This window comes from Dipteris shenzhenensis, chromosome 14, assembly GCF_047967505.1.
Source record: "Dipteris shenzhenensis isolate YYH24624 ecotype China chromosome 14, Dip_SZ_1.0, whole genome shotgun sequence".
NCBI classification, from domain to species: domain Eukaryota; kingdom Viridiplantae; phylum Streptophyta; class Polypodiopsida; order Gleicheniales; family Dipteridaceae; genus Dipteris; species Dipteris shenzhenensis.
In genome coordinates, this window is record NC_141609.1 from 8,740,830 (window position 1) to 8,756,261 (window position 15,432).

Sequence of the window (15,432 nt, forward strand, 5' to 3'; positions counted from 1 at the left end):
TCCAAGCCTTAAACACCATCCTTAACAAAGCTTCTACCTCTTGAGACCCTACTATGCCAGAGGAGAACTAGTTCCCTCCTCCGCATTAGGAGCTCTACCTTCTGCACTTGCACTGCCTGTTGTGCCACTGGGATTCCTGCATTGTTGCTGTTGATCCGTAACCTCTATTGTTGCAACGTAGCACCAATCTGTTGTTGTTGTTGTTGTTGAGTGATATGGCTTTGACGGCATGTTTGCTCAATGTCTGTCAACCACTGTAGTGGATGCGACTGTGAGTCGTCGCTAGCACTTGGCTCCGGGCCACCTTTTCCTCTCCATCTACTCCACCACTATAGTCCCAAAAGGTAGATTGAGGTTGAGTGTGAAGTGAGTTTGAGCCAAGTGCATAGGTCCCATCAATGCCACCTTATCTAAAATTTATGCTTGACTACCTTTGTCAAGTCATTGGGCATATCATTATACTTGGCCTCCTAGTCTGTAGGTATGGGTTTCGCTACGACTTTCCTTTGGCTGCATCCCTACCACATGTACCCTGTGCACTTGGAGTGTAGATGGTGAGAGTGCTCTCTATAGACACTCTAGAAACTCCTCCAATCCCACCACCTCCACCCATATCTATTTCTTGACTTCTCTAAAACCACAGCATGGTGCCAACCTATGACGACCTGAGTGTTCCATTCTTCCTGGCACCTGCACATCAAGTTGCATGCTGCCCAAAAGGTCATCAAGCTACACCACATTCATCAACATGTCATCAGGCATCATGGCAAGCTAATGCACCAATCCATCTATCATCCAGCATCGCACCGTGGCAAGACAATGTGCCAATTCATCTATCATCTATCTTCGGGCACCATGGCAAGCTAATGTGCCAATCCATCTATCTTCCCCATTAGATCTTGCATTCTCCTCATGGAGTTGCTAGATATGTTCTGACTTAGCTTTCTCCTACCGCACCTGAGGTACCAACTACTACGTCCACCAAGCCTGTACTTACAATCCTGTACTTACAATGCGGCATTTTCCCTACGCTGCATTACCGCCTCTCTTTGCAAGTCCGTGAGCTACCATTGCTAGTTTGCCCTCTGGCTAGACATCTACAACAAATGATTGGCACAGGCTACCAACTGAGCCGATAGTCAACCCATCTTCTCTTGGGCTTGTGAGAAAATTTGTGCCAAGATTACAACAGTAGGGACTACAATGCTCTTTATAGCCATCCTGATGGCACCCTCCACCTCCCCATAGATCTGTCGAACTCAACCTGTCTTTCCACTATTGAAACCTAATCCATTGCATTTGTTTCTGTTAGTGGAACGTCGTCCACAACCGTTGTTGAAACTAGCATTGGTAACTCCTCGACCATTGATACCATCATCGATACAAGAGTCGTCGATGAGTCAAAAATCACCAAGTTGGGAGATGAGGATGTTGGTGGAATAAAAGCAATAAAAACTGAAAGTGTTGGACTTTGCACTTCCTCCTTGTGTTGCCTCTTTTGATTGACCAAGAGCACCAAAGGCATACGCTACCACATAGTTGTTTGTTGACCCTTCACCTTCACCACTGGCAACCATCCCGGCACAAACACTTGAATCTAGGAGAGTCTCTTTGTCCATTGAAAAAGTAAATAGGATAGAAAGGATTTGACCTATCTTCATGTAGATCTGTCGCCTTGTCGAGCTTGCTCCATCCACTCTAGAAGTCTACGCCCAAATCCTCTCCTTTAGAACTCTGGCCATGCCACCAATTGGGTCTTTGATAGTTGTAGGAGAGCACATGGTGTAAGTATTTTCTTGCAAGAACAACACCTCCAGTGCCCACTGGAAACATTCCTAAACGTCTGCATGTGTGTAGTTGCTCAACTAGTAGTTGCCCCGAAGCCCCTACCCAAACTTCTCCATCATTGCTTTGTCTGCATGTGCATAGTTGCTCAACTGGTAGTTGCCCCGAAGACCCTACCCAAACTCCTCCTCCATCGTTGCTTTGTTGAAGGAAGATGGTGCTTGGATATCTCCATCAATTACAAGAAACAAGTGGTTGTAAATCAAATCTTCTATGAGCATGCACTGTTCTCCACCAAAGTTTACGAAGTTTCCCTCAACAAATTGCTCACACCGGAAGAGCCTATGTATGGATCACTTTGTGTCCATTTCAAATGATCACATTGATCACATTCATGATTTCCTCAGATGGAAAGAAAAACTTCATGATATTTATCCTCTTTGGAGTACTGGGCATCTTCCAACGCTTGTAGCATGTCTTGCTTTGTCTTTTCCTCCTCATGCTAATTGTCATGCATTGTTTTGGTGCGGTCTTCACTGTAGTGATGGACTACCTCCGAGGTCTTTGTACCCATTTGGCTCACAAATTCAAATAACACAACAATAAAACGGCCCTATCTTGGAATGAGCATTAGAAGCACTCAAATCCTTTCCGGTGATCTCGCTCATAAGGCGTGAGTGTAGCAAATGTGCCCATGATATCTTTGTTCCCTTCTCGGCTACACTTAGCATAGCATAAGAATCTCCGCTCATAGTATTAGTTTTTACGAGCAACTGCATCCTTTCGAGATACCAAATAAGCTGCTGGCATCTTCTCAAATCCTGAACATTATTGATGAAAAAGTAATTCTTTTGTGTCTCTGGTGGTCCGAACTCCTTCTACATGTCTTAATCGACATCTTTTTTGTACACAACCTCCTCCTTGATGATAGGAAGCTGAAAGACCTGTGCTATAATATCAGGGGAAAGCATGATATTCTCAGCAAGTATACCTCCGCTGCATTGGAAACTCTCGTATTTTGTCAGTGCATGCGGGGAAGCCTTCCATGATGCCCAAGGTAAGCTAGTGTACTGCAATAAGCCGATCTTCTTTAGCCACTTCTGATGCTTGGAGAGGTTCAATGATACCTTGAAATTTGTGAAGCTCGCCGTGAGCATTTGTTTCTTTTGCCCCTCCGGATCTAGGATGAGTATAGTCTTCTTCGTGGTCGAGCTTTGGCGTGGGCTTTTTCGAGCAAGGGTGAGAGATTTCTTAGGAGCCCATGGTTGCGTCGAAGAGCGCTGTAGTGCTTTAGAGTTTCAAATTTGGCTCTGGCAGTTCTGCTGGGTTGGGAAATGTGAGCCGATGGCTTCTTTTGGGTGCCATAAGTAGAGGAGGCTCTTGGGAGAAGCTTGTGTCGATGTGTTGTTGCAATGGACGGTCCGTTGATTTTAATACAAAATCCTACTTTTTCTTGTTTAAAAAACAAGAGGATACAAGTACTCGTGAGCACTGCCCTTAGAGAGACGAGTTGATTTGGGAAGAGAGAGAGAGATTTGGAAAGGGGGGGGAGAGAGAGAGAGAGAAAGCTTAGAGCACGCACGAGAATAGAAAGGAGTATGAGTGAGACAGCGAGGCAACGTGTCAAAGAAATATTTCAGGGACACTTTTAGGAAAAAGTGTAAGGAGAGCACTGCCTCCACGGATGTGCTAAAAAGCCAAGGTAGCATTTGTAATTCTATTATAAGAAAAATAGATATTAGGTCAAAATGAATTCTTGCTGAGGAATCATACAGCTGTAAATATGGAAGACGTCTCCATTTATTTAACCATAGAGTGTAAATGGAAGACTTCCCCATTTATTTAACCTTTTAAGACGTACTTGCGGACGTCAAAGAGCCCATAGAGGCCCTTGTGTGCACGTTGGCACTGATGGGGTGGGTAGTTGGCAGCACGATGGTGGTCATGCAGAGTTCCAAATCCAAGTGTGCCAGGAGGATATACAATAAGTAATGGTAGACCAGATCATGCCAAGTGGCCCTAGTATTGTTATTGGGGAGGATAAAGCTATGGGTGGGTTCATGTCACATGAATAAACAGGAGGAACGGTGGACGAAACACCTTGCTTGGGGTGCGTGCCAAGAGTCATGGGGGACACGTCACAAATGAACTGGCCAATGAGGACGGCAGATAAAATGAAGGTCCTCGGGGCAAAGTTGGCATGCACAGCTGGCACAGGCGAGATAAACTGAGCGAGGTTAAGGGAGCCTTAAAAGAGGTGGGCCATGCAAGAACGTGCGGTGAGTGTTGCGTGGGCCAGGCCTGCCAGCGAGTTTGCCGGAGCAACCCAAAAGTTGTTGACGCGTACGGTAAACATGGATTCCCGGCGGGCCGGCCTGCCGCGTTCTCACTGGGACAATAACTAACAAACATCGGCGGCTTTCGGCGCTGGCGTGGCATTGGCGCGAGAAAGATTTTACAGAGGCGTGGAGAGACGCGTCGGAAATTGTGCAGGGGCGTGGAGGGACGTGTCGAAGATTCTTCAGGGGTGCCATGTGAGGGGAAGATTTAGCAAGGGCGTGTCAGAACATTTTTACACGGGCGTGCAGAGAGGTGTCGGATGTGGGGGCAGGAGCATGGAGGCACGCAGTACAACGGACCAATGATATCGCGGCACGTGGAGGAAGCCGTTGCGTGGGCGGCAAACGAATCCAGTTGGCAGTAGTAGTTGGCAGTAGTTCAACAGGGTCGTCAACGGCAGCGTTGATGGCGGATAGGGTCTACAGGCCAAAGGAATGCTTGGGGTAGGTGGGTATAGACAAGAAAGAAAGATGGTTCATAATAGCATAAGGTGTGAGAGAGAGAGAGATAGAGAACACAGAAGGGTTCGGAACCCGACTGCCGTAGATCGACAGAAGTTTTGTCCGTCAACTCTCCCGGGCACAATGAGTTCAGAAGCGGCAGCGCTGCCGCCGCTCTTCCTCCTCCTCCTCCTCCTCCTCCTCCTCCTCCTCGTTGCTCCGCCGCCCTCCTCCGCCCAGGGCAACTTCGCGCCGGCCTTCAGCTACCTCATCGACTGCGGCTCCGCCTCCAACTCCACCGTCGACGGCCGCGTCTGGCAGTCCGACACCAATTCTTCCTCGCTTCTAGCATCCCAACAGAACGTGGTGGCATCCGTCCCAGAAACGCCATCGGCGCCGCATCTCTCCGCCGCCGCCGAGGGTCTCCTCAGCACCGCCCGCATCTTTCCGTCCATCTCCGCCTACAACTTCCCGGTCTCGCCAGGCCGTTATTGGGTACGCCTCTATTTTTACCCCTTCGTCTCCCAGTCCTACAATCTGAATTCCGCCACGTTCTCCGTCGACGCCAACCAGTTCACGCTGCTCTCAAACTTCCGACCGCCGTCCTCCACCTTCGTGTTCCGTGAGTATTCCGTCAACGTAACGTCGAGCAAGCTCACCGTAACCTTCATTCCGAGCTCCAGCGCCTCCTTCGCCTTCGTCAACGCCATCGAGGCCGTCGCCATGCCGGCGGATCTCATCCTCGACGATTCCAGCCCTTTGGGGATTAACACTCCTCAGCCCGTCGGAATGGCGTTCACGGCCCTCCAATCCGTCCACCGAATCAACGTCGGCGGTCCCTTCGTCTCCCCCGCCAACGATTCCGTTGGCCTCAGCCGCACTTGGCTCGCCAACGAAACGTTTCTCTTCTCCTCCGCCGGCGTCATGAACGTCTCCACCTCCCCCAGCTCCGTCATCTACCCCCCTCCCACCCCCTCCTACATCGCCCCTCCCCTCGTCTACAGCACCGCCCTCCAAATGCAGAGCTCCCAAACGCCTCAGAATTCCTTCAACATCTCCTGGATCCTTCCCCTCGACGCCGAATTCGTCTACGTCGTCCGCCTTCACTTCTGCGAAATCGTCTTCTCCTCCGCCGGTGACCGCATCTTCAACATCTACCTCCAGAACCAGACCGCTTACCCCTCGCTTGACCTCGTCTACACCAAGCAGGCGGACAATGTCTATTACCGAGATTTCACCGTCAACTCTTCCGGTGGCGTCACCAGCCTCTGGATCCAAGTCGGTCCTACTCCCAACGCTGCCATCACCAACAACAATGCCATCCTCAACGGCATTGAGGTCTGGAAGCTCAACAACTCGGCTGGGAGTTTGGACGGAGTACTCTCCACCGAGTCCGCGTCCTCGGGTTCAGCCAGTAACCTCGCTGCTATTGTGGGAGGAGTTGCTGCAGGGGTGCTCGTCATGGGGTTGATTCTCGTGGCGATCTGCCTGTTCCGACGAAAGAGAGTCAAGGTTTACAAGCACTCTCCTCCTACATGGCTTCCTCTTCCAATGCACGGCGGAAACTCTGCAAGCATGGCCAGCAAAATCTCTACCAACTCTCACAAGAGCGGCACAGGCAGCTACGTTTCGTCAGCTCCGTCTAGCTTGGGCCGCTTTTTTACCTTCGCCGAGATACAAGAGGCTACCAACAACTTCGACGAAGCCCTGGTGATAGGGGTCGGAGGATTCGGGAAAGTTTACAGAGGAGACTTGGACGATGGCACGAAAGTTGCGGTCAAGCGTGGCAATCCCAGGTCTGAACAGGGTATAACAGAGTTTCAGACCGAGATCGACATGCTGTCTAAGCTGAGGCATCGACATCTCGTGTCTCTGATCGGGTACTGTGAGGAGCATTGTGAGATGATTCTCGTCTACGAGTACATGGCCAACGGACCGTTGCGAAGCCATCTTTATGGTTCCGACTTGCCGCCCTTATCTTGGAAACAGAGGTTGGACATCTGCATTGGAGCTGCCAGGGGTCTCCACTATCTTCACACCGGAGCAGCCCAGGGTATCATTCACCGCGATGTCAAGACGACCAACATTCTGCTTGATGAGAATTTGGTCTCCAAGGTATCGGACTTTGGCTTATCCAAGACAGGGCCTACTCTCGATCGCACGCATGTCAGCACTGCCGTGAAGGGGAGCTTCGGTTATCTGGATCCTGAGTATTTCCGCAGGCAGCAGCTAACGGAAAAGTCGGACGTGTACTCCTTTGGTGTGGTATTAATGGAGGTCTTGTGTGCTCGTCCTGCTATCAACCCTGCTCTTCCCAGAGATCAAGTGAACATTGCGGAGTGGGCGATGCACTGGCAAAAGATGGGGACGCTCGATCAGATCATCGATCCCCATCTCGTTGGCACTATTAACAGTGAGTCCTTGAGAAAGTTTGGGGAAACAGCTGAAAAGTGCCTAGCAGAGCAAGGGATTTATCGGCCTGCCATGGGAGACGTGCTATGGAATCTGGAGTACGCTTTGCAGTTGCAGGAGACAGCCATGGCAAGCGACGTAGATGAAGACAGTCGCAATCGAATCTTGGAGCTTCCCGTCAGGCTTCCCGCTCAAGAACATTGGGATACAAGCGCAGTAGAGGTACACAGCTTGAACAGCTTGGCAAGCGAAGAAGATTCTGAAGATGCAACTGCTAGTGCAGTGTTCTCACAGCTGGTGAATCCTCAAGGCAGGTAAGGTAGACATAAAAGATGGCAACTCAATCACATCCTTGATTGAGTGGGATAGCTTCCAGAACACAGCTGGGCATAACCCACATTCTGATATGCTTTCCAAGACAAATTCGAGATTTCTGTGTGGAGATTTAACAGTTCATTTCTAAAGCCATCAGATATTGCAGACATCGTAACATACATAGGTGAAGGGCTCTATGGCAACGGTCGTGTTGTGATCCCGGACGTAGTTTCATCTTCCCTTGATTCTTTGACAAAAGGACAGAGCCATTTTTTCTAGCTGCCTTTCGGAATGCCACCTTCTATTTCTTCTTCCCTTATCGTGCTACAAGTTTTTCGGCCCTTGCCAATCCTTAAAGGAGAAGATAATTTAATACAGGCATGGTGACAGCTCTATTGTCATGGTTTATGTGCTACACGGTTGTGGAGGCTGATGTGTATGCTCCAAAAGTACTGAAGAGGCCTTTGGAATAAATTATTTGCATCTGAGCTACAGTGGAATCATGCATGCCAAATGTTACTTCGGTGATGATTGATCAAGTTTCTTTATGAGACAGGATGCAATTTATTTTGCCATCTTTGTCCAACTCTGTATATGGAGAAGATAGCAGATGCGTGTGGTGGACAAGATCCTTTTTGTTAGGAAGATTTGGTCTTTATTCCAATTGATTGTTCAATTGTGGCTTGCAAGGTAGTCATACTTTGTTTGCTAAAATACTCGTGCCTGTTTGACCGTCCATCTATCTTTGCAAGCCTTGCAACATAGCTGTGAAAGGTGATGCGATTGCTTCCTTGCAAAATATGCTAACGGCTTCTTTAAATCTGGTTTTGGTGGAAGGAAATATGATTTACTATCTTTGTTAGATTCCATGTAAAGGACAAGCCTGTCGACACTTTATTTTTACTATAGTTCTAATCTGTTGACAGTCCCTCTATTTTGCCTTACTTGCAACATTGCCCTGAAGGTTGTTGCTGTGATTGCTGCCTTGCGCATATGTTTAATGCTTCGTTGGAGCATTGATTATACTGGTTCTTCTGGAAGAAAATACGATTTCCTATCTTTGTTAGACTCGCATATGAGGGACAAGCCTCTTGTTAGGAATATTGCTCTTGATTGCTCTTGGCAAGATGCTGTAGCAGGGAGATACTATGAGGATACTCCCTCCTGAACTGATCTGGCAGACTCTTGAGATGCCCCCTCCCACTGACCATCTAGTCCAGTAGGAGTAGAAACTGAGCCCACTAGTCCTAAAGACTTCTGATGAGAAGGTGTCACCAACTGAGCTCCAAGGGTGGGCACCATAGGAACTGACCGGTCAATAGCTGATGAAGAGGCCTGATGGGTGGAAGACCCATCACACCTATTTGCTGCATCTGGGGTATCCCCTTGGGTAGAAGCCTCAAGAGAGCTTACTGTGGGACTAAACCCCCTCGGGTGGGTGGATCCAAGAGGATCATCTACTAGTAATATTTGCTGATGGGTCTGAGATGTCTCCAAGGATGAAAGACCCATAACACAACTATGAAAACTATCTACTCCCTTGATAAAGCTGATCCAGCTGTAGCCTAACTCACTCTTGCTCCTGCTCACTACTATCTGAACCGAAAGAATGATACACTAAAAACACAGGTGGAACTGTGCAGTGAGTGAGAATCAGAGGGAGAGAACATAGAGGGCCTCCAAAAAGGGAAAATAAATACAGAGCAATGGCTGGCCCAGAGGGCTGACAACCGTAAAGAAAGACGTATTGTATGGAGGGAGAACCCTCACTGCATAGTACAAAAGAAAGAACTAAAGACAGATGAAGGGCTGCATCTGTCTGCATCACGGTCATGATGGCAGACATTAAATGGTCCTTCCTCCCCATCCATCTTGGACTGCTCACTAGTACTCATGGTATCCTTTTCTGGATCTCTCCTGTACCATTAAACAGTGGGGCTGTCTGTAAATTGGCACTCCCTATCTCAGGAAAGAAAAATTGAAGCGTTGATACCAATTTTAACAGGGAGATAGCCTAACTCACTCTCTCTCCTATTCACTACTATTTGAACTGAGAATGTTACACTCAAAACACAAGTGGAACTGTGGAGTGGGTTGGGTGTATAGCAGGCGTCCGACGAGGGAAAATAAATACTGAATGTATGGTGCAAAGGGCTGAATACAACCGTAAAGAAACAAGTAGACCAAACTGAACCGGATGAAGATTAACAAGAGGGTTGGAAGGATTAACAAGAGGGTTGGAAAGATTAACAAGATTAACAAGTGCATATATAAGATCCTTGATTTTTTGTGCAGTATTTGATGATTCTGACAGTGCCAGTGCGTTCGGAGCGGGCCAAAATCCCCAATTCGACCCTAGAGTCAACGAAAATCAACGCTCGGAGGCTCGGAAAAGGGCAAAAATGATCGAAATAAGAGATTTGCACAAAAACGCGATTTGGCCAGCTGGAACTGTCCAACTAGCCAAATCATGTTTTTTGCAAATTAAAAAAAACAGAGTGGTAATTGAGAGTGTAACTTCTGTTTGGACATCATAAATTTTATTTCAAAGGCAAATGGGCATTGCATTTTGTCTTGCAAAGGTTTTTCGTGGCTTTTAAGGTAAGAAGCATAGGTCGATATGTGATTTTCACACTGGATCATGGCAACTACAGCATTGTGCAAGTCCCATACTTTCGATGTGGGTTAAGTATGAGTACACGTGCAAGCTAAGTACTCGCGTGATATTAGGTCAACTTAATATTTTGTGTGTATGTGTGCGTGTGCGTGATATTAGGTCAACTTAATATTTTGTGTGTGTGTGCGTGTGTGCACACACGTACATGTATGGATGTATGTTTACACAGATGAAGACATGGTTGCAAGATAGATGGAATTGACACACTCACATGCATGGGTGCATATATTCCAGAGGTGTACAATGCCTTGTAAGTTTTCCTTTAATTTCAAGAAACAACATTTTAATATCTGAATTCTTTTTTGGAAAGTTTTATTTGCCAATCTGTCTTTGTTGCTCTCACTGGATTTGCACTTATTTTAACTCCACATAGCCCATAGAGATCAAACAGGCGATTCAAGAAGAGGTGCGGGTCTCCCTTATATAAGAGAGAACCGAGAGATATCAAATCATACATTCCAACTGAAGGACTAGAAGGGAAAGAGCGATCTTGATCTTTCTCTTTCCATCGACGTATCTCTTTCCATTATAACACAGTAGCATACAACAGGTCTGCATAGTTGTATTACTCCATTCACCTTTGCTTTCATTCGTATGTGTTCTTGCCATTTCAAGATCTTCCGGTTAGCTTTGATGATGTTTTCAATGGTTCGATTGTGATGGATTTTGGCACAATCTTTGGGGAATCCAAGAGTTCTTGGTTGGCAAAAAATTAGTTTCTGAACGTGTCGGATTCTGAATTCAATTGAATCCAGAATTTGGCCATAACAAAGGTTATTTCTTGATCTGGTAGTTTTTGGTAGATTGTCTCACTTTGCCAAAAGTTGCCAAAAGGAATGAGAATTTTAGAAAGAGAAGCCATTTGCTAGGGGTGTTTGCTGTGTGGATTTGAGCTGATTGAAGTCTACTTTCCTACAAGATTCGAGCTGAGCTAATTGATTGAAAGCTATTGCTATGGCTCAGTTCCTTGGGATAGGGCCATCGAATGTTGTGGAAAGATCGACAACTGCTCCTGAGATCCAAGTGACAATCGGAGGAGAGATCACTATGACAGCAAAGGCAAAGGTTGTCCGTGTTGATTGCCATTATTCATGTGTAATGACAATGCATTGTGCTCACCATTGTATGAGGACGAATCAACGTCCTATTTGGTGGACAGACCAGTTGTTTCTGAGTGGGGATCTCACACCACAAGGTGCTTCACAGAAGTGATTGTTGATGTTTCTTTGAGCCCATCCAACGAAGTTCCCTCTCAACCATAATGTTGGATCTTTCTATATGCATATGAATACTGAGAGAGAGAATGTGTTAGTGGGGAGGGGAGAGAGAGGGAGGGCATATTTTTTGTACAAATGCTTGCCCCTCGATCTAGCTAAATCGTCAAGTAAACTGAGCATAGAGCCAAGCCTACAGGGGAGGGGGTCTTCAAACTTGATGTTTTGTTTGTTGAAATTAAAAACATTTTAAAATTCCATCTTGAGACCCAACGGAGCGGGTCTCTAACCTGTTGTAGACGGGTCATGCTACTCGTAGACTTTAAGGGCAGGTTGACCAACCTAGTCAGTTGTTCAACATCGACTAGCTTGGTGAAAAGTTAGCGTTGAAAAAAGTCAATGCATTGACTCTTTGACCAAAAAGTCAATCCTACTTTTTTTGACTTACATTGTCTCTTGCGGCTTCCTGGCAATATTTGTTGTAGTCCATAGGAAGCATGCAAGGGTTGTGGATGCTCGTGAAAGAGGCACGTCTTCATTTCATTCAAAAGTCTCTTTCATGCTTTTGATCCATGCATTTCATTTAGTTTAGTTCCTATGTGCAATAATCAGTTTTGACACTTCCTTGACCTAGAAGGTATGTGGCTTTCTATACAAGGGCCTCCCTCCATTTGCTTTGTGCTATTGGGCGTTTGGGGGCAAGAATTGGAATGTCTGCATCCATAGAATTCTCCCTACGAGCCTTGTTGCCCATGTGATGGTTGTCTTCCAACGTCACAAAAATTTAAGGTATAGTTCTAGAGAAGCAAGTTCCTATGTCCAATAATTTGTTGACACTTGTTGACCTAGAAGGTGTGCTTTTTTCTAGTATGTAATCTAGTTCCTATGTGTAATAAATAAGTTCATGTAATCTACTTATGTGCAATAAGCAATTGATATTTCTTGACCTAGAAGGTATGTTGCTTTCAATACGAAGGCTTCCCTCTATTTGCTTTTTGCTATTGGATTTTTTGGGGCCAAAGAATGAATTGGAAATTTTCGCATTGATAGACATTAGGGGAATTTCGGACTCAAAAAGGGCCTCTTGGATTAGGCCCTTAAGAAATGTGATTAAGAAACTAGCCAATTGGAAGGCTTGGGCATTAAAAGAATGGAGGATTCTTGTTTGGTATCTCATTGGTGGAGAGAATGTCCTTGGTCCCCACTCACTCTCACTAGCCCCCCTCTTGCCCCAACCCCCACTTGGGGCATTTACTCACCCACTTGACTTTTGGGGGCCCCTACCCCCCTCCCCCTCCTTGGTAGGCATGGAAATTCGCACAACTTTTCCCTAAAAGAAAATCAAAATTTTCCAAAAGTCTCTCCACATGCCCAAAAAACTCCCAAAAGTCCTCCCATACTATCTGCATTCACCCAAGCCCTTTGCAAATGCGAAAATGGCTCTTAGAATCCCCAACAATCTCTTCCTCCTCTCAACCTTCCTTCTCCCAAGCTATCCCCTCCTCTCAACCTCTTCCTTCTCCCAAGCTATCCCCTCCCCTCAAACCTCTTACTCCTCTCAATCTCCAAGCTATCCCCACAAACCCCTTACTCTTCTCAACTTCTTCCTCTTCCCAAGCTACCCCCACAAACCTCTTCCTCCTCTTAAGTTATCACCATGAACCTCTTCCTCCTCTCAACCTTTTATTCTTCTTTGCTTGCTCACCCTCTCCCTCCACCTCTCTCCTCGCCACATGGCCACCACAAACGAGAAACTTGCAGAGCACTTGGAGGCACTATTCTTGCAGTATGGCAAGATCTTCAACAATGAGGTGGATTGGGCATTCCTATCGAAAGCACACCTTGTTCCAAGCTTGCATGGTGTGGACATGGATCTCCTATACCAAGAAATGACTGACGAAGATGTTCTAATAGAGGCAATTGATGATCTAGAGGAAATGATTAAAGGGGAGGGGCACATACCAATTCCTAGACCCCTAAACTTGATTCCACCCTTGGCTCCCTTAGCCCCCTACCAGGACTAGCTACATACCTTGTCTTGCCAGCCTCCTTGTTCTTATGTAACCTTCTCTCCCTAGTATGAGGGGCATGGATTCCTTTAAAATGCGATGTTAATAGAATGGATATGGAGGCATGGATGCCCATCGTAATATTCAACATATAAATAGGAATTTGATTTACATTTGAAAGCAATATTTATTCACAATGAAAGAAAATTTGTTGAGGAGACCAGTGCTGGATAATGTTTCTTTAGAAACATTTAATTTTCTATAGTATGGTCAATGAATATAATGCATACGTCTCTTTTAAAGATATTTGAATTCTCAATAAGTCAAGGTGCATAAATAAGGGGCTTATACCATCAAAAAGACTTTATTACATTTGTCTAAGACCATATAAAGAGATCAGGACTCTGTCTAACCTTTATTACATTCATTGCCTACATAACAATTCTTTAGCCTTCATCTCCTACCACTTTTACACATCCCTTCAATGGCCACCCCTCATGAAGCATACCACAATTTCGTGGTAGCATCTCCTTATGCGAGCAGAGAGGAGGAACTATACAAGATTTTTTATCGTGAGATTGACAGCATCAACACAGTGCAAAAGTACACAAATATTTTCAATGATGCCATAGAGTATTTTCATAGTTACATCCTCCAATTTCTTGTCTAACTTCCAATTTTTATGTGGACTATCAATTAAAGGTCTTAGTGTGGATTATCAAATTATGGAATTTTGGGATCTTTGCCCAAATGGGCAATTTTGGAAAAAGATTTTGGGGCGAATGCGAATTAATGGTTCAAAGGCACTCTACATGGTGCCCTCAATGTAGAGTCAAATTGATGTATGGGTGTGTGCCTAAGGGCTAGGAGTCCTATGCTAGGAGTGTGTGAGAGTAGGTGTGCTAGAGTGGGTAAGAATTCTAGTAGGTGTGATTGAGAGAATCATGGACCTGATTGAGAGATACTGGGAGAGATTTGTGGATCTAGATGCTCTCTTGAGCTCACATATGATGTCACTCTTGGATGTAACTTGTGCCTATATATTGGGCATATCTCTCATGAATAAACTCTCTTTTTCATCATCTTGGTATCTCCATCTTGTCTCCATGCTACTCCAACATGTGGTATCAGAGCCATGGAAGACACCATAGCCTGCGAATCCTAGCTAGGTCATGCTGCCACATGGCATCATCGCTACCAAACTCACCTTCTTCCTCATCTTCTTCTTCCCCAATTCGTGTTGATCTTGTCAAGCTCCATACACACACTCAGGGCAACATTTCTTCAAGCCCTCCTGGCAAGAGATAGCTCTCATAGCAATCGTCATCTGTGGGGCACATGTCAACATTTGCTTCTAGTAATGCTTTAGCAATAGTATGAGCAAGCTGCTCATGAATTCTGAGCTCAAACTGAGCTAAAATCGTGAAGAAATAGTCACTCAGGAATGGTGCATCTCTGATGGGTTGCTGCGGGCTTCATTTCGCGCATCATCTCTGGTGTACCTTGGCTACAGTAAGGGCATCACTTTGCCCCCAAAAGCCCTCTCCAGGTGTGCTCATAACTCTCAATTCTGCCCTACAACTCTCAGCTTCTCAAATTGGGGAAACTTGGAGAAGTTCAATCAAAGTTTGACTATTCCAGTCAAAATTGACTAGTCAACTATGATGTTTATTATCTATTTGAGTTTGCTGGACTCTTAAATTTATATGTTGACTGAGATTCTTTCAGATTTCAAGTCTCCAAGTGTCACTAACACTTTGGAAATTATGCTTATCATGATGTATGAGATGAATTTACATTTCAATGATTTCTTTTTGCCATACATTTATGAGATATATGAGCATTGTCTTGATAATATCCTTTATCATTGTATAATAGTAGACATTGCCCTTGCAATGACAAGTGGTAAGACCCTCTTCTCCATGAATATTTTCCTTGAGTTACAACATGAACAAATGTACAAGAAGATCGGACATTCCAAGGGAATTATGAAGAATCACAAGAAGAAAGATTGCTTGATGATCTACATTGATGAAATTCAAGAAGGAAAAGTGAAGAAGGGCTACACCAAGAACCTCTCCAATGACAATGTACCTCACACTATGGTAGCTTGGAAGAGAAGGAGGAAAAGGACAAGATATTTCATCAAGGGGGGATTGTTCCCCATATCAAAATTTTAGTTTCAACATACTAGGCTACTCTGCCCTTGCTATATGCATAAAATGAATGAAATAAAGTGG

General features: G+C 45.6%; 1 protein-coding gene across 1 annotated transcript; it reads left to right on the forward strand.

Moving 5' to 3' along the window:
* Window positions 1-4,604: 4,604 nt before the first annotated feature.
* On the forward strand, window positions 4,605-8,220 carry THE1 (protein kinase family protein). Its single transcript, XM_087384453.1, has one exon. It carries the CDS (start codon window positions 4,710-4,712, stop codon window positions 7,293-7,295), a length of 2,586 nt encoding a protein of 861 aa, XP_087240579.1. The 5' UTR covers window positions 4,605-4,709; the 3' UTR covers window positions 7,296-8,220.
* The last annotated feature ends 7,212 nt before the right edge of the window (window positions 8,221-15,432 follow it).

Excerpts from the sequence above, each read along its gene's own strand:
- THE1 (XM_087384453.1), top strand. The coding sequence starts at position 4,710 with ATGAGTTCAGAAGCGGCAGCGCTGCCGCCGCTCTTCCTCCTCCTCCTC.